The following is a 21,292-nucleotide window of genomic DNA, read 5'->3' as shown; positions in this document are numbered from 1 at the left end:
TTAGCCGTCAGCATCAGCCATTTCCACTCCTCGGCTATGGTACCTCCAGCTCCTTCGCCGGTGTGAGCCACGGCTAGTTAAAAACATATGCGCCCTGCCGGAGTGACTACAACTTTTCCAAGGACACTTTGGAATGAGTAATTTCTGAATGAAGGCAGCTGCTTGTGTTTGAGGGATTTCTAGGCTGTAACACGAGGGCAGGTCTATCTGAGTTGGTAGGCTGACTTAACGTGGGTATGATACATAGATCTATTTATGTTTTGGGAGGAAGGGGGGTGGTTTATGTTACTTCCTCCTCTGGGTTTTGCATGTTTACCGGCAATATTGCCTCAGTGCCAATGTCTACATTCAGGGCACCATCTCAACTTTTCCTCTCTGTCCACACCCCATGCTGTTTGTTGTTGTGGATACATATTGCATGAGGTTTCCTTTGAACACCTACCAAAGTACAACACAGGTAATGATCTTAAATGTTGTAACTGTGTGTGTGTGTGTGTGTGTGTGTGTGTGTGTGTGTGTTTGTGTTTGTGTGTGTGTGTGTGTGTGTGTGTGTGTGTGTGTGTGTGTGTGTGTGTGTGTGTGTGTGTGTGTGTGTGTGTGTGTGTGTGTGTGTGTGTGTGTGGTGTGTGTGTGTGTGTGTGTGTGAGAGTATATGGCTTGCATTTAGTCTATCCTCTCTGTTTTCTGACATAACATTTATCTTACCGCTAATACACATCTGTGAATGCTCCCAAAACCTTACAAAATTTCAGTTCAATCAGCCACACGATCGCACACTATTTTTCTCATTCTGTCTACAAGTTAATTTATCACTTGTTGACTACATCACCATCACCAAGGGATTCTTTACAGATTCTGCGTGTTTTCATTTAAAAGAATTGTAATTCAAGATGAGGCCGTGTCTTCAGTGAAAAATATGTGAATAAACATAAAAGCTCCCAACATTTTTTTTTTTAAGTCTCCCATGATACCTCATATGTACATTGCCTTCTTTCACATATCCCCATCTCCTCTCATATTTCAAAGAAGGACTTGTGATTTTTTTTCAGGAGTAAACGCACTGCTCCTGCACTGATACATTCTGTCATGTTGTCATCAGATTTTCAAGATTCCATACCTCTGTCCATCTTTCAGCTCCCCTGTTCCCATGCAAAACATGTCTGCATATGTACAGTGCTTAAACAAATAAGCCTTTCTTTCTTCTCATTCCTTTTAGCTGCATATGAGCATTCCACCTGCATTATGGACAGATGGTGTACTAATGACAGACAGATTTATGCTGTATGTGCACAACACACCCACTCAACCACACACACACACAGACACAATGTGACCCAAACACCCACACATACGCACACAAACACTCATACACACACACACACACACACACACACACACACACACACACACACACACACACACACACACACACACACACACACACACACACTTGCACAAACACACACACACACACACACACACACACACACATGGACACACACGTTTTATACTTTTGACCATCTGAACATCTGTTGGTAAATGGGAAGCAAAGAGGAATGCAAATTGTAGCCGAACATCTGCTGACCACAGGCCACATCCCAGCCCAGAAAGAATAAATAGTGTGCGCCATAATCATTTACAGATATTGATTTTAGATGAGTATTACGCAGACCTGGTCATGTCAGAGAGGGGACCACATACTTCGTTTGCCCTTTTAAGTCTTATTGATTCTTTTTTTAACTCTTGCTTGAAATGTCCATAAATTGACAAACAAAACAAAGAGATCTGTGGGAAATGTTTCATAAAACAACAGGCCCAGATGTTGTACTGGGACATGTGCTAGTAAAATACCACAATGAAAGAAAAAAAAAAATCAAGGTTCCACTGTTTTTTTATGTCAGCAGATGTGCTCTCTCTCCCTTCCTCTCCCTCCCTCCCTCTCTCTCTCTCTCTCTCTCTCTCTCTCTCTCTCTCTGTCCTTTCTCAACGTTCTCCTTGTTCTAACACCAAATTTGCACGACCCCTGCACCTCCCCCCCACACACACTTTTTGTTCTGTTCCAGGGTTGCTTGCATAGGGAGCTGTTATTAAATTGGCAGCAGCTGTGAGGCCCATATCTGAAAACATGTACTGTCACCATCTCTGTACAAAAATAAATGGATAATTTAGTGCAATTGTCACAGAGTGTTAAAAAGACTGTTTTGTTTCGGGATCAAGATTGGTTTCATTATAATCATATTTCTTCACCTGGTACAACTTAAATGGTCATTTGAAAACGAGCACATTCTTACACGTAGTAGTAGCAGCAGCAGCAGCAGCAGAGAGAGAGAGAGTTGTCTCCACAAAATGTTGGAAATATGTTAAAAACATAAAGAAGGTATCATATTTCACATGCAAGGAAGAAGTGGTCATCAAATATATCCAAGGCTGTAAGAAAAAACGATCCACACAGTGAAAGAGTAACTTTCTGCTTCTCCTTTTTTTATTTCGCTTTGTTTCACAAGGGCAGCTCTTTACATGGCAGATCGTCTCCCCTACATCCCAGGTGCAAAGAGGGTGTGTTTCCTCTGCCTGACTTCCCTGAGTTGTTTTATGGACCCTCTGTGTGTGAGTTCAAAAATAGCAGGGGTGAGTTAGCAGTCATCTTAAGGGCTCTGGCAGATGACTACTGTGGGAAGAATGATGGACTAATGACTTGCACATTGATATGGTTTTCCAGGCCATTACACTCCCTGCCACAGGAAGGAAGTACCATGTTCTGTTTGCTGCATCACCCTCTCCAGCCAATTTGAGTGGGCAGATTTATAATAATAATAATAATAATAATAATAATAACAATAATAATAATAATGATGATGATGATGATGATGATAATAATAATTGTGATGTTCCATGTGCATTGAGTTAAGTTTGGAGTGGATTTTTTAAAAGTGATTATAATTCATGGGAATTGTCTAATATTTTACACATTTAAAAAAAAAGATATGGATATACCGGTACCTTTCATACTTTTATTAAATTTCATGTACATCATTAGAGAAATGACATGCATATGATCCAAAATTACATAAATTGTTAATGAAACCTTTCAGTCACTAATTAAAAAATAGATAAGGGGACAAGAAAAACTAAAACTAAAACAAACACACACACACACAAACGACCGTCCTACGGAAAAACGCCCACTGTCTGCAAAACAGGTGGAATGATATATGTACAGTTGTTGCCCATCCCCATCCCTACAACTCACTGCCACAAAAACAAATCATGCAGGGGGTGTCTGTCTGACAGCGGATGATGGGACCATAAAGAAACAAAAAAAGACTTGAACTGTTACTGAGTGAATTGATCAGGGGAAGACACAAATTGAATTATGCTCCATAATATTTTGGGGCTAATGCACATCCTGCAGAGGGGGATTTTCCTCAGCTTCTCTTGGTCGCTGAGTAGAAGACCATGAGAAGCTAAACATTGCCCTCTGTTGGGGAAAGCTAAGGCACATGCAGCTCAGCCAATGCTTCCCACAAGACAGTGACATGGGTACGTTCATTGACTCCTCTCCTTCAAGCCAACTTCTCAATAACCGTCTTATGAACGCAAGTTTAGGTCATAACACAGCTGCAACCAATGGACGACGCAATCAGGTTGAGTAGCAATGAAGATAGAAAGAACACGCAGAAACGTGCGTCAAGATCTGGCAAATCCAGTGGTCGCTGTGAACATGCATAGCGGGTGTTCAGCAGGAAACAGTGAGATGCTTCAGACTGTGTCCAGACATCGCGCACGCGGGGTAAATAAATGGCCTCATTTTCGGCGTTGATTGTGAAGGCAGCGCTGATCTCCGACTGTGAGGCACTGTCTTGTCACCGCGACCACAGGCCCTGAAACAAGGCACGCCCTGTTCACCGCGCTGGCTGCCTGCACCACCGGCTGTGGAAAAACCAAATCTAAAGACATACATGCTGGACATACCCCATAGACTGTATTTAAAACACAATCTCCCACACATATATGCACATGCAAGACAAAGACACCCGTTTTTTTTTTTTTTATTCAACATATATGGCTTCACATGGTGTCATGGGTCATGATTCAAGTTTTGACTGCAGGCTAGGATGCTATTAGCTCACAGAGGTAACAGACAACATGTAAAAGGTTTTTAAGATTTTTTTTCTGTTCCGTTTTAATGCATGCACATAATGTTGCCGGAGGTTTTCAGCTGTGAGTGTCATTTAGGCCTACATAACAGAAATGTCTGTGCTTCCTGCTCTATTTATCCTTATGGCAAACACTTCACTTTGGTATAAGGCCATGCTATAATCTACCATGGGTTTGTCCTTTTTTTTTTCCTCAGCTGGAATGAAGGTTGGCTTTTTGTCTCCTTTAGGTTTGCGTCTTGGAACGGGCGCTCCCCTCTCTGGTCAGACAAAAGTGCCTTGTTAAGCAAAACCTCGGCAAACTTTTATGGCTTGTGTGGCCGCCGTGCTATTTGCAAATGCTCAAACAAATTAGAACAACAGCTGTGTGAAGCTGACTCTGGGCAGGCGGCAGGGAGCGTGCATGGAGACGCAAGGTTCCCCCAAATGAGCTCCTGCTAGGCCCTGCTATTTCGGTGCAAGAGAGAGGTGCTATTATACGGAAGTGACTGCAAGTCAGCCCTGATGCAAAGCCTTTGGGGACAGTGTGCCGGTGATGTACTGTAGTTAGACTCGCTGGCCATACAGTATGGACGAATGCTTTGGTTTGGGGCCCGGAGACATAGCCGTGTTTATGGCTGGGTGTGTGGGTGGGTGGATGGGTGTGTGTGTTTCTGTACATGCTTGCAGCTTCGTCTCATATGAAGATGGAGATATAGAAATGGATATCATTTTATGATGGATATCATCACATTTAAAGAGTTGTTTACATTTGGAAACAGAATATCTCATATAAGACACGATGCACATGTGTGCTGAAGGACTGTGCACAGAATTGAAATGAACAGTCACAACAAATAAAGCACTCAGCCAATGGCAGCACAGCAGGAAATAATGGTAGAACTTATCAGATCCTTCAAAACACAGGGACTCACCGAGGTATGATGCTTGGTAAATCATGTCACAGCATGGCACCAGTATTATTTCCAATTTCAAACACTCCTTCATTCCTATCGTTATCGTCCCTTTGTGTGAGGATACTCACAACCCACCCTCCCACCCCTCCCCCCGCCTCAAAGATTTCCATATGACATATAGGCATGTGTGATGGAAACCCCCCTGCACCTCCACTGCGCACTGCACGTTTCCCTTCAAACTCAGTGGAGAAGTGGAGAAGAAAGTTTCCCTGGTGGGCCTCCGCCGGCCGGGGGAGGTTCAAACAAAGTGCTAGGTGCTAATGAACAGAGGCCCGACAAAGTTTGTTTTCCTGCAGCGGGCCAGCGCACATAATGGGCTCTTTCAGGAGTGGCCGTCTCAGGCATGGAAAGAGCTGGTAAAGAAATCCCATGCCGTCTGCGTGACCTTTTCTTACTTCACACAAACCCATTTGCCTTCTGGGCCCTGTCAGAGGGACATAAATATTCATGAGAAAGCAGTGAGATGGACATGAGGCCAAATGACTTTCCCTCACCACAGCAGCCCAGAGGGAGAGCAGCAGAATGTACACTTTACAGGACACTAGATGCATATATGTAGCATATATAAGTGATATGTACAAACTGATCGTTTTACTCCAATGTGAAACATTGTAAAGTGACCGAAATATAAAATGTGGTGTAGGAAGAAGGAGAGGAAAGAGGAAGGAGACCCTCGCCGCTGGTACCATGTGTGAGATAGGAGAGTGGAGGTTAGTGTGCAACGTGGAGATGGCCTCTCCTCTTCAGGGTCTCCCATCCGCCTCCATGTGGCCTCACATTTATTGGAGTCATTTGAGGATTGCTTTGAAAGCATTCTCTGGTTTTGTATTTTTGTCAATGTACAGCAACCAGCCTTGATATAGCAGGAACTGATGTTGGCAGATGCACTGTGTTCTTGGGCTGGACTTGAGCAGACACGCAGACAGCTTGCCATGATGGAAATAGCAGACCGTCTCACAGAGAACCCTTTCTGTGTGCAGGGGGAGATGAGATATGGAGAGCTACTTTTATTGCTTGTATGCGGTTAAGGGGGGGGGCACAGTTTATTTGATCACTTAGCTATAGAGATGCTTCAGTGATCAGTGGTATTGACATATTTATAAAAAAAAATTGAAAAGTTACAAAAGTGGTGATGCTCGTGCAGTCTCTGAATGACAGCATAATCCTTGTTTTGTGGCAGATGTACTGGGGTAACTCAGACAGAGGAAGCCATATTGTACCAGACTGTATCAGAGCACCTTTAGAAGCATAGGGGTTTGGTAAACAGTGCATTGAATCTGTTAAGAGTCAAATGTCCTACTGCTTAACTCTACTCATCAATCATCGGCAGTGATATTAAATTCAGGAAGTGTAACTGGAATGAATACCATAGCAGTGCATCACCAACAAACCAAAGAAACAGGTGATACACATCATCCCAGCTGTTTCAGTCATAAATCTCAATATAAATATACGCAAGATATCTGAGGATTTGAGGACTTCTTAAGAATATCTGGCTTGTTTGTTTTGCCTCTCATTTTAATGGATTTAAATTTCCTTGAATGTTAAATATGTTCCATCAGAAGACTATGTCTGTGAGTTGTTCTTCTCTGTCTTCACTGGAGTGACACTAATGTAGCCATCTTATGCACAGCAATGCATTGTGGGATTTAGACAGAATTATTTTTAGCTGAGGTTGAAAATTGCAGACCTTGATTCTAGCCTATGGTTTTTCCTTTTTCCTCGCAATGGCAGATTTGGGCAGACACTCTCGCCATGTTGTTCATATAACACAAATCCATCATGTGCTCAAAAAACAGTTTGTGTTTTATTGCATGCATTTTCACTGCCGTATGTATTAAACTTGTATTTCAGATTCACATTCTGATGTGTTTGAGGTCATGTTTTCTACACACTTATTTTAGTGTTTCCAATTCAATCTTGGAATTCGTCAGACATCAAATTTTTGAAGTGAACTCAGATCTTTTTACTATAGCTCTATCAATTTCCTTTACGGAACGGCATCCTACGGAATAAAGGAAAACATTCATTAGTCTTGGTAAACATGTCATATAAAACAATGCATCTGATATTTCTTCATTCTAATACTTGTTACGTTTAAGCCTCTGTGCTGTGATTTTCAAAAGTAAAGTATGAAAAGACAGCATTTGGGCAGGTATGCAAACATGCATTTGTTTCACATAAGGGGTTATTATATGTTCCCCATTATCAAGTGTTACCAAACAAGGTATATCTGAAAAAATGTTGACCCTGTTGAAGACACTGAACCTTAAAGTGAGCTACCCATGTGTCTACAATGGGCCAGCCTCTCAGATGAAGCTTGAATTCTCTTTTTGATACCCTGGGTAGCTGGCATAAGGCATGACATATCTGCAAAAGACATTTCCGGCTCCAAAACTAGTTTGTGTTTCATAGCAGGGAGAGGCAGACGATGATGATGATGAAGACTTACCTGCTAGTGCCAACGCCAGACGGAACTCTTCACAGAAAACCTGGAGCACCTCTCCAACACCCTGTTCCCCCTTTAAACAAGAAAACAACTCTCAGAACAGAGGGATGCTTATCTTGCAGCACAGTGCTGAACTGGAATTGAGTCAGTGCAGAGCAAGTGAACACTCATCATAAAGGTGTCTGTCTCACCTCGTAGGCCAGACCCCAGAGGATGGGGCGACCTACAAACACTGCTGTGGCCCCCAGCGCGAGGGCTTTGAGCACGTCAGTGCCTCGCCGAACTCCTCCGTCCAGGTAAACCTCCACTCGGCCCGCCACAGCCTCCACTATCTCTGACAGCACATCCATCTGGAAATGAAGGGATGAATGAAGGGTTCAGTTCCACACTGCGTTTGGAACATTGAGAACTTAGTTAAACACCAAACACCACTGATCATAAAATCCAAAAACATACGTATCTTCTTTATCTTAATTAAACTGTTACTGTAGGTGGGAGGATTTGTTTGTCTGAATGTCTCAATGTCCATACAGCAGATTCCAGTGTTTTATTTCCTGATGTTTCAAACACACTTACAGTGGCAGGTACACCATCCAGCTGTCTTGCTCCATGATTGGACACAAGTATACCATCGACTCCATACTTAACGGCCTCAACTGCATCTTCAGCTAGATGTTTAAAACAAATTATATATGAAAACTTTAAGCAGCCGAGAGCTGAAAAAAGCAATGGGAAAGAAACACTGATATTGAAATGGACCTAAATGCTAAAACAGGACCTCACACTTCAGACTGTAGTTGTTAAAAATACTATGTTGTTGCCCTTAGCAACAGTCCTACTGTCAGAGCTCTTGGATAGCCCAGCATGGTACATCTGTCAAAGTGAACAGTTGTAACAGTGGCGTGACCAGTTGTAAAACGCAATAGATCACTGCTGCTGGCACAGACCAATTCTCAGTGCTACCTGTGGATTTCTATTTCATCCTCGTCTTTTAGGGAATCTGAGCTCTGGAGCTGATGACCAAGATGTGTTTGTATTTACATGCTTATTGTTTATGTTCATTTAATTTAAGTGTTAAAAGTTATCTATAGCTATCATCCAGGGTGGCATTAGTAATTAATGCTGAAAAATGGTAAGACATATTTTTGTATGTTTTTTCAGTGTAGAATATATGGGGTTAAAGCGTCCAAATCCAATGGTATTCTGTCTTTTAGGCTGCTATATAAATTACCACAGGGCTTGGCCATGTATGACAGCGTACAGGACGTCTGAGCGGCCTACCGGAGGGAGATGATGAAAGGCTTTTTCATGCAGACGGCGAGCAGGGGGGAAAAGGATTAACTGATTTATACCAAAACTTATGCGCTACACTTATGAGCTAAGATAATTGATGGTTCCTCCTGGAAGTTTTGGTAAAGAAGTCTTTTTTCCCTCCTCATTTTATAGCTCAGTCCTTGAGTTGGAATTACAGGTTGTCTTACTCTAGTGCAGCCGTGCTCAAATAAGTATTCCAGAACTTCAAATGGGTTTTACACATCACTCCCTCTCTGAAATGTTTGTTATCGCTTCTGCAGATACGAAAGGCAAGTGGAGAGATGCATCACAGCGGGGGGGGGAGACAAAGTGTTATCATCACAGAGCCTCTTTTTTCACCAACCCCCAAAACAAATCACACACGCAGCTCATCTTCTTCTATCAGCACGGCTGTCCTGATAAACTCAGCAGGTCCCAGGTTTGATCACTCACACACACACACACACACACACACACACACACACACACACACACACACACACACACACACACACACACACACCAAAAAACGACCTCACTTTACATCTGAAGGGTGTGTGTTGCACACAGCCAATAGGGGTGAAGGAGAGAACACAAGGCCGGTGTGTGTGTGTATGTGGGGGGGGAGGAAGTGGAGAGTGCAGAGGGAGTTCCCAAAAGCTGTGGTGAAACCCAGACACTCTGATCACTTAACCCAGCTGGACACCTCACCTCTCAAAACCCCCTTGACCACCACGGGCAGCCGGGTCAGGCCCTTCAGCCAGGCGATGTCCTCCCAGCGCAGGGTGGGATCGATGGCCTGCGCTACGTACACAGCCAGGCCGCTATCCTGTCCATAGCCCTCCTTAGACGAGAAGGCTAAATCTGGGGAGTCAAAATTGGACATCCTGTGAAGAAGAAAATATAAATAAAAAGATAAATAAACAAACAAGAAAGGTAGTCTCTCGCCCCTTTTTTTGAGAGAGAGGTGCCTAAATGGAATTAGTCCTGAACGTGTTGTTTTTGGTCACAGGGCTGAAAGTGGAGCCAAGGACTCCTTTCGCAAACACCATACAACGCAAGCTCGACACACTGCTGTTGTTGTTTCGCCACTTTGATTTACGGGGCCAAGAAAAAGATCCTCTTAAAGGTTGAGAAGTTCATCGTATGTCACCAGATGATGGAGGGGAGGAAGAGGTTTTTACACGTATGCATAAAAATTACAATGTGGTCGTAAAATGTTTGGATAAACTCTTTGATTTGTTAATTGCTGTAATTCATCTGGTCAGATGGGGAGGTGGACTGGGGGCTTGAGAGATCTGCATGTGTCTCCCTGTGAATAGCATATTGTGAGTTTTGGCTGACCCCAGAGCAGTTCCTATTAATCCTCTGGAGCGACAGACAGGCTAATCTGCACTGTGACACAAGTAAAAGGTTTCCCCCCAGTCTCTCCTTCCATAAATATATTAAACCTCCTCTTTAAAGACAAGCAAAGGGCTCACACTATTTGACAACTTCAAAACTGTTTTTTTGGGGGAGAGACAGAGTTTTGTGTGTGTTTCTTTTTTCAAGGCTCACTCTTATTCCCTTCACAAAGCTCAGCTCAGCTCCTAGGTCGGTGCAGACTAACTAATCCTCTCTTCATTTTTCTGTCCTCTCTGTTCTTGCCCTGTTAATGATGACTAAATGCATCATTTGTTGTGTTTATTTTGGTGGGGGCCCCGGCACTGAAAGCCACTAAAACTCAGTGAGTTTACACATTTGCTCTGAGTGTGGGACAAGTATTCCTACCCATCTGTTTGACCAAATATGCATACGGCACACCGCATATTGTTTGCTGGCAAACAGACAGGTCATGTTAGCCTGCTCCAGCGCTTACCTCAAATGAGAGGGCAACTTAAATCGGTTGCGCACGTCATTGCGCCGCTTGCCAAGGTAAGGTGTGTCCACGGTGACAAAGATGCCCTTATACCCGGCCTCCTCAGCTCTCCTGACCAGCGACTGAGTCAGCGCCCTGTCCTTGTAAATGTACAGCTGCATCCAGCGCACGCTGTCTGGGCTGGCCTCCGCCACCTCCTCGATGGTGGAAGTGGCCCAGGAGCTCAGCATCATGCCGGTGCCAGCAGCGTGGCAGGCTAGGAGAGAGAGAGAGAGAGAAAGAGAAAGAGAGAGAGCGAGAACAGGAAGAGAGAGAGAAGAGAGGAAGATGGATCTAAGCTATGGAAGGAGTCCAGTAGTACTGCTTAAACTGATCTGTGATTTTCTGAACATGTGCAAGCAATGTGCAAGTGTGAAGCCTGAACCATTCTTGTGTGAGCCCTTCAATTGGGATGACACAGAGCCACGATCTGAGCAAAGAACCTTGAAGGCGCTCAGAATATTATTTAGTCCAATAGCACCACCCAGTGGCTGAACTAAACTGACTGAAAATAAAGTAGTTACTGCTCTCTGAGTACATGAAGCGCAGGTCCATGAATGTGCAGATACAGATTGAGATAAACAATAGATACAGATAAAAAAAGAATTTGAGGTCTTATTTTCCTCAGCTGACAAGCGTCTGATTGCTTCATCCCTTTTTTCAAACTGACAGTCTGTGTATAGACATTAGAGGCAATTAGAGATTGTGTTTACCCTTGTTACAGTAATTGATCTGTCATGTTTGTATTCTTTGAGGGGTTGTTTACCCACGCTATGCTATTCAGACTCCAACTGAGGATCCCGATTAGGTGAAGGAGACACATCCTATTTGTCTCTCACTGTCTCAGTAAACACCACGACTTCGTTTTTTTCAGAACATAAACACTTCAAGAACCTACAATTACTCATGGGTAAAGACTATTTTTGAGGCATCTGAAGAATGTTTCACCAGGCATTTCCCTATCTGTAGCTTCTCCCTACGCATCATTTAACACAGATCTCAGTTTGTGCAGGAGATGGCAGTGAAGGATCCCTTTAAACGGATCAGGAGAGAGTCACCACATCACAATATGGGCACATTCATCAGGCCTGGTTAGTGCCTCCCTGTTAGCCTTTGCATGGGTCCAAAGGTTCTGTGAAACTTGTTTGAGCAAGACGAACTATGACCCTTGCTGGTGACCTCTCACCGCATCAAAGTCATCTTTTTCTAACCCTGCTCAACACAGAGAGCACAATGGAAATGGAATTTACAATTACTTTAAATATCTTTATTTTATAAGCATATCTGATATCTGTATAGTACTGAAAATGGATGCCTATGAATATAGGAACACCGACAAGAACTGGTGGTCAATCAACAGTGAACAAATGAATTACGCATGCCCCCTTAAAAGTCCAACTGTTACGCAAAGCAACTGACCTCTCACTGTGGCGGTCTCCCCGTCCGGGTGGGCCATCCTCTGCATGGCAGTGGCAGCCACACACACGGGCATGCTGAGCCGCTGGCCAAGCACCGTGGCGGACAGGTCCATCTTGGACACGTCTCGGAGCACCCTGGGACGGAACCTCCACCTAAGCATGAAAGAAAACAAAGCAGCCACATTGTTCAGGAACAGGGAGACTGAATGTGTCCACAGGCCTGAGCATGGACCAAGACTTCTGTGGTTGCTGAGGACACAATGTGAAATTGTTGTCTGAATGTGAAGAGTTTGTAATGAATGTAAGTTTGAGTGGAAAAATCACACCAGTCCTCCTGCTGACAAATGCTCATGGGATGGCTGAGTTGCATCAATGCATGAATTCATGTGAAGCGCAGTGTTTAAGATTATGTTTTTTTCTGCAGTTGTTGCCACAGGATGTTTTTCTGGCTTGCTATGGCGTAGGGAAGTTATGTCTGATCACCCACACAAAGCCGGGGCAACAGCCAGAGAAAAGGCATTCAACACAGAGAAAAATCCGCTAAACACTAACTACTCCTGACCTCAGGCAAGAATCACAGGGAGCAGAGCTAAAAATAGGCACCAAACTGGTCGTAAGTGTTTAACGGTTGGTGCATTTAAGGTGGAATCCATGGATTATTTTGTTAGGTGTTTGCTAGCTCACACTAGTGGAAAAGTAAAGTCAAAATAGCTTTTAAAGTATTATCTGCCAATACAGCATGTCAAATATGACTGTAACAACCTTCTCAGTTTCAACATTTACAAATCTATGTTCTTATGTTCCTATGTATTATTGCATTGCAACTATGATAATCATTTGAAAAATACTAAAAATAATAGACTTCTTTAAAATAGACAGATCTGCTGGGAGGAAAATAATTGGAATAATGTATACGGTTGTCATTAAACCTGCCATTGGTACTTCAGGTGTCGTGAGTCACTCAGAGGAGTGAGGAGAACAGAAAGCTTCAGACTTGACATTACAGATGGGACTGTCACATACCTGGAGAATGCAGCCACATTGTCACTCAGCGTCTCCTGCTCGTCTGACCCTGAGACGTAGTAATCGAACACAGCCTTAGGCAGAACTCTCTGAGCATGCAGCTCAAAATCAGCAACGCACACCGGCTTGTCGGACATGTTTTCCAACACACACACAAACACCTCCACATCAGCTACAACCCCCAGCAGTCCATGTTCACAGAGATCAGAAGGGCAACTAATCAATCATTAACTTCCCTCCTTTTCTTTGGTAGAAGTGAACTTGTCGATGATATTAGGAAGGTGTATGCCTAACCAAGGCAGATAGTTGGCCTCTGGTGTCACTTCAGGGCGTTTGGCTTGCTTTGTCAGCAGCCCACACAGAGCAGAAAAAGGCCGAAAATAAACCAATCAATGCTTTTGTTGGAGGCTATTCTCCCTTTCATGGTTCACAATGACCCCTGACCGCCCATTCTTTCTGCAGTGTTAACTTGACGTTCCAATCTGCTGTGTTGTATATCTGACCATGTCTCTGCTGCCTGCCGGGCGGGGGCCTACATCTCACCCTTTTTCTATAACATGCTGAAAATGCCACAGGCAATGCCCACAGAACACACTCTGCTGCTCCGTAACATCCCTGTGTAGGTTGCAGGCTGCAGATATATTCCTGGATGTGTTTGAATTTGGCTCTCTTTAAATCCTCCCCTGTAGCTTTACGTAACTGCGTGGCAGTGCTCAGTATCCCACACATTACGGAGGGGTTCATGAAAGGATACGGAGCACTCAGTGAACGCACTGCATAGCCTCTGCTCGGCACCAAGAGAAACTTTTACAAACCAAGCAGAACCAGCCTATACATGATGATAGGACATTTCCACATACAACACACATTTACTACCAGATCAATATTTAAAGCATCACAAGGCAGACAGGGGGAAAGGCAGCCCAAAGGTCTTTTCAATCTACAGTGCAACTCAGGACAGCATACGTGATTGATGAGAAAATCAAGGTAAAGGTAAATGTGGATGGTGGTATGATGTGATGATGCTATGTGACCAGATAGCAAGGGCTGGCCAACAGCACAACTTCTGTGAGATTGTTCTTTTTACGTTATGCAAAGGCCTGAACTAGCTATGGAGAAAGTCTATTCTTTAGTGATGTAAGGGGATCAGTGTGTGTCTATTTGGTTTAAGCCCAGCTAGTTGCTTCAATGGAGAGAATAATTAAGACCCATCGCAGGAGACTTTAAGACATCTTTCATTCACATCTCTAGAAATGGACAATATACTTCAACACCTTACTTCAATCGATTTTTCTGAATTTTCAAATTGCATTTACAATTCAGGTAATAACGGCTTAACATAACATACAGAGTCAAATAAATGGAGTGCTTTAGAAAAGTCAAAGCAATTTTTTATCTGAAACCTAAAATTCAAACGACAGTTTCACAATTCACACAAAGATAAAAGATTTCCTTTTTGAAATTTTGAAAACAGTCACAAAAACAACAATGGCACAATCATACTTTGTGATGAAATGAAGAAAAACAAACGCTAATAATTGGTTGTGTGGGTCTGTGAGCTGTAGGTAACATTTCAAAAAGATTTGACTACAAAGCTGGCACAGACCCCGCTACAACAATGGTTTGCATGTATCTGTAAGTCTAAACACATGACTCTAGTAAAAACACACATCTAAACAGACCTAAAACAAAGGGCAGTGACGTATCCAATGTTTTGTTTTGCGTTTTGAATACACAGTAGGCTGTATGTATTTTTTGGCCCCATAAAAGTGTTTGCAGGCAAAGCTCAAACAGTCTACAAAGCAAACAGTTCAAATCCCAAAGACTGGGGTCAGTGTCAATGTGTTCACTGGACTGGGATCAGTGTCGATGTGTTCACTGGACTAACATTATTAGCAGTCAGCAGAATCATTTCACATGAAATATTGTTTTCCAACCGTTAGGTATAGTGAATACTTCAAAAAACCTTTGTAAACACACCTGTGTTCAATACGATGTATGTTGTGCAACAGTCTATTTGCCTTATAAAACTGAAAGTTAAAAAAATTACTTAAAAAATATCCAAAGGTCTCAAAAAGCACCCAAATCTTCAAATCTAAGAATGTGCATATGATCATTATAATTAAAATTAGATATATAAATAAAACTATTGGTGATTTCAATGGCTTTCTTCAGGAAAAATGTCCATTTCCATTGCCTGATATCTATTTATTTTACTGGGTAAAGGCAGTGAGCACATAGCAAGGACACATACGTGTATATATATATATATATATCCTTGCATGTAAGAACACGATTTAGGCTCATTTTCTGAAAAAAAAAAACCCACAACCTTCTATGCCTCTGGGCACCATGTGCTAACTGCACCGTGTGCTAACTGCATGCTAGTCGTGACTGCATACTTGTCGACTTAAAGAAGTAGGGCTGTTAAGGCTGAGCTAAGTCATGTTAAGTGCTCCCCAGCCGTCCCTTAGGTGATCATTAAGGACATACCAGAGTGGATTCACACTCCTGAGAGTAAAAAAAAAAAATCATATATCCAGATCAAATAAAACATCACAGCTGACTAAAACAGGTAGTTCAGGGTGACGATTGTCTTCTGGAATGACTGCTATGTTAGACACCTGTGCAAATCTATCTGTTGTATTCTCAAAAACAATGGACATCTATCAACTCTGTGCTGCATCAGGACTGAACATTTTGTGTGGTTAGTATTTCACTTTCAACAAGTTCCTCCCAAGTCCGTTTGGTTTAGTTATGCAGTCATACATGCGGAAAAAAAACCCAGAATGTACTTTGTGATCCTAAAAAGATGATGAACATGGCTATATGGTGATGACCAGGCATTAATTGGATTATATATAGTTATACAAGTAATTTTTTTATCTTTGTTGTTATACTGCATGATATCATTGTTTTGGCATGTGACTGAAAATAACAGCACACACAACACATTCAAAAACACTTCCAGAGGCCTGTCGTAAAAGATTTGGCATCGACCTCCGGGGTGAGGAGTATGCACCTTTGTTCATGCAAAAAGCCCTCCTGGAAGAACATGGTCCATTGGGGAGGGTTAGGACCTTGCGTGGCTCGTATATAATATGGATGGAGGGCAATTTAAAAACAAGATATAAAAAGACGGTGACTGGTATATGGTTCAGGGGTGGGGTGGGGTGGGGGGGTGTTAGGTGCCCTCTGAGGAGTCCTGCGGCTCTTGGGGCCTCCTCTTCCTCAGGTCTGTGGGGGGGTCGCTGTGTCCGCGGGGCGCCGTGGCGATGTCTGCCACCTCCGCGACGGGGGTGGCGTCATCCTCAGTGGAGTCCTCGCCAGAGACACGCTCGTTGTCTGCATCCCACGCTCTCCTCTCCTCCACCAGGGGGGCCTCCATCTCCTCCTCAGAGCCCTCATCCTTCAGTCCTGCTGTCAGTCAAACAATGCAACAACAGGAGGACAATGTCAGCTTTTGTACTGAATGGGAGTTTTAATTGTACCAACTATACTGGTATCCACAGAACAGATCTTTAGAGAATGATTTTTTAATACATGTTCTTGAGACACATTATTGCTTGTGAATGTCTTGCAATTACCTTTTGTTTCAGCCTTCAGCTCGTTTTGTTTTGGTCTTGATGGCCAAAAGAAGTCTGCGATCAAGACCAACATCTACAACAATGTAGAGAGAGAAAGGCTCAGAACTGCACAACTCGACTGCAATTTTCCAGAAAAAAAAGTACTGAGAAATAAAAACCACCCCCAATATCCCCGTCAATGCTGGAACACTCTACAGATTTACATCACCACACGTTGTATAATACAGAATTGTATAACACAGTGGTACAGGAAGGTGCCTTTTCCATGCGCTAAGCCCCTTTATGTCTTGAATCGAAATGTTCAGCAAAAAAAATAGGGGACTGATGATTCAAATAAGAACATATGCACATTACTTATGTTTTTTCTTTAAGAGAGGATAATGCCTAGAGACGTGTGTGTATAGGTGGTGACGGAGGGAGTACACCACGCTGTTCTTTTTGACTACGGCAAACTCCTTTTGTCAAGTATCCTTTCAGATGATATGATTAGCAGAGCCCCTGGTGGCTGCCAATCCCCCAGTGGAGAACTGCTTGTTCTGGAATATGCCGTGTGCCACAAGAAATGCCATTCCACTCACCAGGCCAAGAAGCAGCCCTGTGAACAAGGTTACGAGTGCAAATATGATGTAGGAGCCCCACGAAGGAATGCCAAGGATGTCGGTCAGGTAGTTGTGAATTTGCTGAGGAGAATACGAAACAAACCGAGGGTCAGTGGTGTGGGGGGAATCAGGCTTCCAAGGAGAGATCAGTGTCATTACATTATGTAGCATGCTTTCAGTTAAGAGGAGCCATTATCTCCAGCATGTCCTCATATGTGTGGGCTAAGGAAGAAGCCTGGGGTGAAATATATACATTAATAATGCACTTTGTGAATATCTCTGGAGAAGCAAGAACCGGCTGAACTATAATAGAGTAAACATGTTAAATAATGAGCTTGCAAAGGTATTTCAAATTAAATAAACGTCAAACTAGGGTTCATATGTGAGCAGCAATTCCATTGAAGTCACTGAAATGCCACATCAGAAAGCCGGAGCTCACCCTGATCCAGACTGAGAGACGGAAGAGAGCCGCCATGCCCGACATACTGTGGAAGACAACACATGTCATGGTGAAGGAGGTCACCCAGGTCAGAGAAACAATACTCACAGGGCTAGAGACTTTAAGAATATCAATTCTATCAGAAGTTTTAGTGAAACGTATCTAAGCAAATAAATAACAGTAGAGAGACTGAGTGTGAAGACTAGCAAGGAATAGGCTAACTGTAGACTGCACACTATGAACAACTTCCTTAGCAAGGAATAGGCTAACTGTAGACTGCACACTATGAACAGCTTCCTTAGCAAGGAATAGGCTAACTGTAGACTGCACACTATGAACAACTTCCTTAGCAAGGAATAGGCTAACTGTAGACTGCACACTATGAACAGCTTCCTTAGCAAGGAATAGGCTAACTGTAGACTGCACACTATGAACAACTTCCTTAGCAAGGAATAGGCTTACTGTAGACTAAATTTCCCTCGGGATTAATAAAGTATCCATCTATCTATCTATTTATCTAGACTGCACACTATGAACAGCTTCCTTAGCACGGAATAGGCTAACTGTAGACTGCACACTATGAACAACTTCCTTAGCAAGGAATAGGCTTACTGTAGACTGCACACTATGAACAGCACATGTTTCAACATCATGCAGACCTGGGCTTCCAACTAAACTGTCAACAACTCAAAATGGACCAGAGGTCTTGCAGCCTAAGTTTCAGATTAGGGTAAGGTAAGGTTGTTTTGCCATCTAGATCTAATCCCTTCATGTAAAACATTACATGTACTGTTTAGATTGTTAACATCTATCTTAAACACTTAAAATAGATGGCACTATTTCATATCTCTATCCTACGACTGAATTGTAATGGTCATAAATCCCCATCTAGGAGAGTAGTACACATAGCACCCAGAAGAGTTTGGAAAGAGTAGAGGTCTTTACAGGAAAGAGGATGGTGACTTCCACCCTGGCAAGGGCTCCACTAGCTCCCACTTCTGCTGAGAGATGTACGCTTGGAAGTCCTCAATAGACCGCGAGGACATGTACCTCCGGAAGTTTCCATCTTTAGCACTGCAGTGTGAACAAGGCAGACTCCATTACGCAACACACCCATTGTTATCTCATTATTCAATGCAGAGCTGACTCTTCTCACAAACTAAACTTAAGCTGTGCTGTGAGTGTGAAATAACGGATGTGCAATTGGCCATAACTGTGTTCACCAAGAAAACTGACTGAAAGCCAGTCGACATTTACATTGTGTGAATGCTGACATGCGTAGGTGTGAGTGGCATATGGCTGATATGAAACACATTAATTATCAGTCATCTGAGGACTTACTGGAATATAGTTGGCAGCGTTGTCACGAGGAACCGCCCACTCAGACCTGAGCAACAGACAGAAAAAAGAGAGAGAAAAAAGTAAGAAAAATGTACAAAAAATGAAGCCCTGAGCGCGGAGCGCTTCGCACTGCAGAGCATGGCACGGCTGTCTTTGGTTCCCATGCCAATCAAGCTCTTAAAGGCGTGGGTGGAGTTGGCTAGTGCCAACTAAAGTATCCTGGAGAGGCGCTGGAGATGAAGCTGGAGCTGGAGTGGGGGTGGGGGTGGGGGCAGTACTCAGTGAAGCAGTCTGCCCAACACAGAGCAGGGGAGAGGAGACCATATTCGAGCACCACTACAGCCGTGAAGGGGGACTATTTGTGGAAGCACAGGAGAGACGTGGGGAAATTTCACCTTGCCCTGCTTAACGCTTGGTGAACATTGCTCAATTTTTCATGTGCTTCTCACTGCTATGAAAAGGCTGCTAGTGGGGGTGTCAGTTGTAGCAAAGGCTTTTCATTGCTTTCTCTACACTACATGACAAAACCGCTACAGGTTCCATAGTACACTAACCAGCACTTGGAATGGATCGTTTGCCAGTTGTGTAAAATCCCTTTTGGCAATTGTGTAAAAGCATTCATTTACCTGGCTGTAAGCTGTTTTACATTGTCTTCTGTAATTCATTGATTAGTTTGTTTGTTTCTGATTAACCACATTGACTGAATCCCACAGTAGTCCCACCACCATGAGTGTATGTTGCCTTATTGTTACCTACAATGAATTCTGCTAAATCGCTGCCTAAAATAACAGCCCAATGGCTTATGAATATGAAACATGGATGTACCCTACCAGGTTACTGTTTCAGTATTGCATGGTAAATAGGTATAATTTATAAACATTAACCCCATTCCAAATGAATAGCCTATACACAGAGGGGAAATGGTCAATTACAAAGACAGTGGGGGGGCAAGTTATAGCGTACCTGGCTGTTGTGTCACATCCACCTTTCCAACAGAGATACCCAGCGCCTCGCTTAGTGCAGCAAACCCGTCCCAGTCATTTTGGAGATGTTGACAAGCTGGGCACCACGGGGCATAGCTGAACAGAGAGAAGGGAAAGCATAGGGATCTATGTCACATCAACAGAAAACCGACTGAGCTCATCAGTGACAGATGTCAGTGACAGATGTTGGCATTACTGTGAGGCTGGCCATCGATATTAGAATATTAGGTTACATGACGTGCAACTTGCAAAAGTCCACAAACTAATGCGCAACACTAAAACGGCAAAATACTTGGCTTAGTGAAAAGCATCGTTTAGTTAAACTAATAAAGGTAGACTAGCGTTACAATGTTTCCAGTAATGTTAGAGTGGTTAGCTAGCATTCGTAACATTTCCGGGGGGTTGTAGCTACAGCCGAGCGTTTTGGTTAACAATTGCATAGCATTATCACATGCGCGTTGATATATTTTACCTAATAGCTTTTGTGTGCAGGGGAAATCATGAAATAATACTGTCAAACCAGCTATTTGATATTTACATCATTCAAACTGCCTCTACTCACAATTTTAACATCCACTCCCCTTCTAAAATGACAGTCCAGTTTGCGTCTGCGACGTTCAAAACGGTATTGTCAGATGAGGCGATGGGTGAAATTATCAGTAAGGCCAATAACAAGGAATAAATCCACAGTCTGCTTCTATCATATTTCAACTTCCAACAGCATTTGTATCCCGCCATATTGCTAATGCACACGAAGGCCAACAACCAGGAAATGATATTGCCCCCTTTTTTAAGGTGGACCGAGACATTTCTGGAGTCCTCCAACCCCGAAGAATGATGGTGCACCACTGCAGCAAAGGCTTGTTCTGTGGTCAAAAAGAAAAAATATTGAGCCACGTATATCGGTTGTTGTGGTCTCTCTCGTGTAACAACATTGTACTGCTGTTGTGACAGTTAATAATTATGGCGCAACATCGCATATTGTACTATGTAATGAACATAAATGCATAATGAGGTAGAATTGAGTCCATGCTTGTTCAAAAAAATCGAATTGCCTAAATCAAAAAACAGCACCAGTTCATAAAATTGCCTCCACATGAGATACAGAAGGTATCTGTACCTTAGGTAACCTTCTTCCAGCAACCGCCAC

At 43.1% G+C, this 21,292-nt stretch overlaps 2 protein-coding genes across 3 annotated transcripts; both read right to left on the bottom strand.

The window, feature by feature from the left end:
• Positions 1 to 6,896: 6,896 nt before the first annotated feature.
• hao1 (hydroxyacid oxidase (glycolate oxidase) 1) lies at positions 6,897 to 13,392 on the bottom strand. Its single transcript, XM_012838065.3, has 8 exons — positions 13,194 to 13,392; positions 12,172 to 12,323; positions 10,714 to 10,969; positions 9,567 to 9,742; positions 8,139 to 8,230; positions 7,754 to 7,912; positions 7,566 to 7,635; positions 6,897 to 7,118 (listed from the first exon to the last, which is right to left on the bottom strand). The coding sequence occupies exons 1-8, from the start codon at positions 13,328 to 13,330 to the stop codon at positions 7,051 to 7,053; spliced, it is 1,110 nt and encodes a 369-aa protein (XP_012693519.2). The 5' UTR covers positions 13,331 to 13,392; the 3' UTR covers positions 6,897 to 7,050.
• A 1,175-nt stretch (positions 13,393 to 14,567) lies between these two features.
• tmx4 (thioredoxin-related transmembrane protein 4) lies at positions 14,568 to 21,024 on the bottom strand. Of its 2 annotated transcripts, none has more exons than XM_031580651.2 (8): positions 20,705 to 21,024; positions 20,123 to 20,238; positions 19,160 to 19,205; positions 18,764 to 18,892; positions 17,819 to 17,864; positions 17,359 to 17,460; positions 16,781 to 16,853; positions 14,568 to 16,610 (listed from the first exon to the last, which is right to left on the bottom strand). In XM_031580651.2, exons 1-8 carry the CDS (start codon positions 20,878 to 20,880, stop codon positions 16,378 to 16,380), a joined length of 921 nt encoding a protein of 306 aa, XP_031436511.1. In that variant the 5' UTR covers positions 20,881 to 21,024; the 3' UTR covers positions 14,568 to 16,377. The 2 variants fall into 2 exon arrangements, with proteins under 2 accessions (XP_031436511.1, XP_012693492.1); XM_012838038.3 differs by having other exon boundaries at positions 14,568 to 16,613; positions 20,705 to 21,019.
• Positions 21,025 to 21,292: the final 268 nt, after the last annotated feature.

The sequence above is a fragment of the Clupea harengus genome, chromosome 14 (genome assembly GCF_900700415.2).
Source record: "Clupea harengus chromosome 14, Ch_v2.0.2, whole genome shotgun sequence".
NCBI classification, from domain to species: Eukaryota; Metazoa; Chordata; class Actinopteri; order Clupeiformes; family Clupeidae; genus Clupea; species Clupea harengus.
This window is presented reverse-complemented; position numbering and strand designations above follow the sequence as displayed.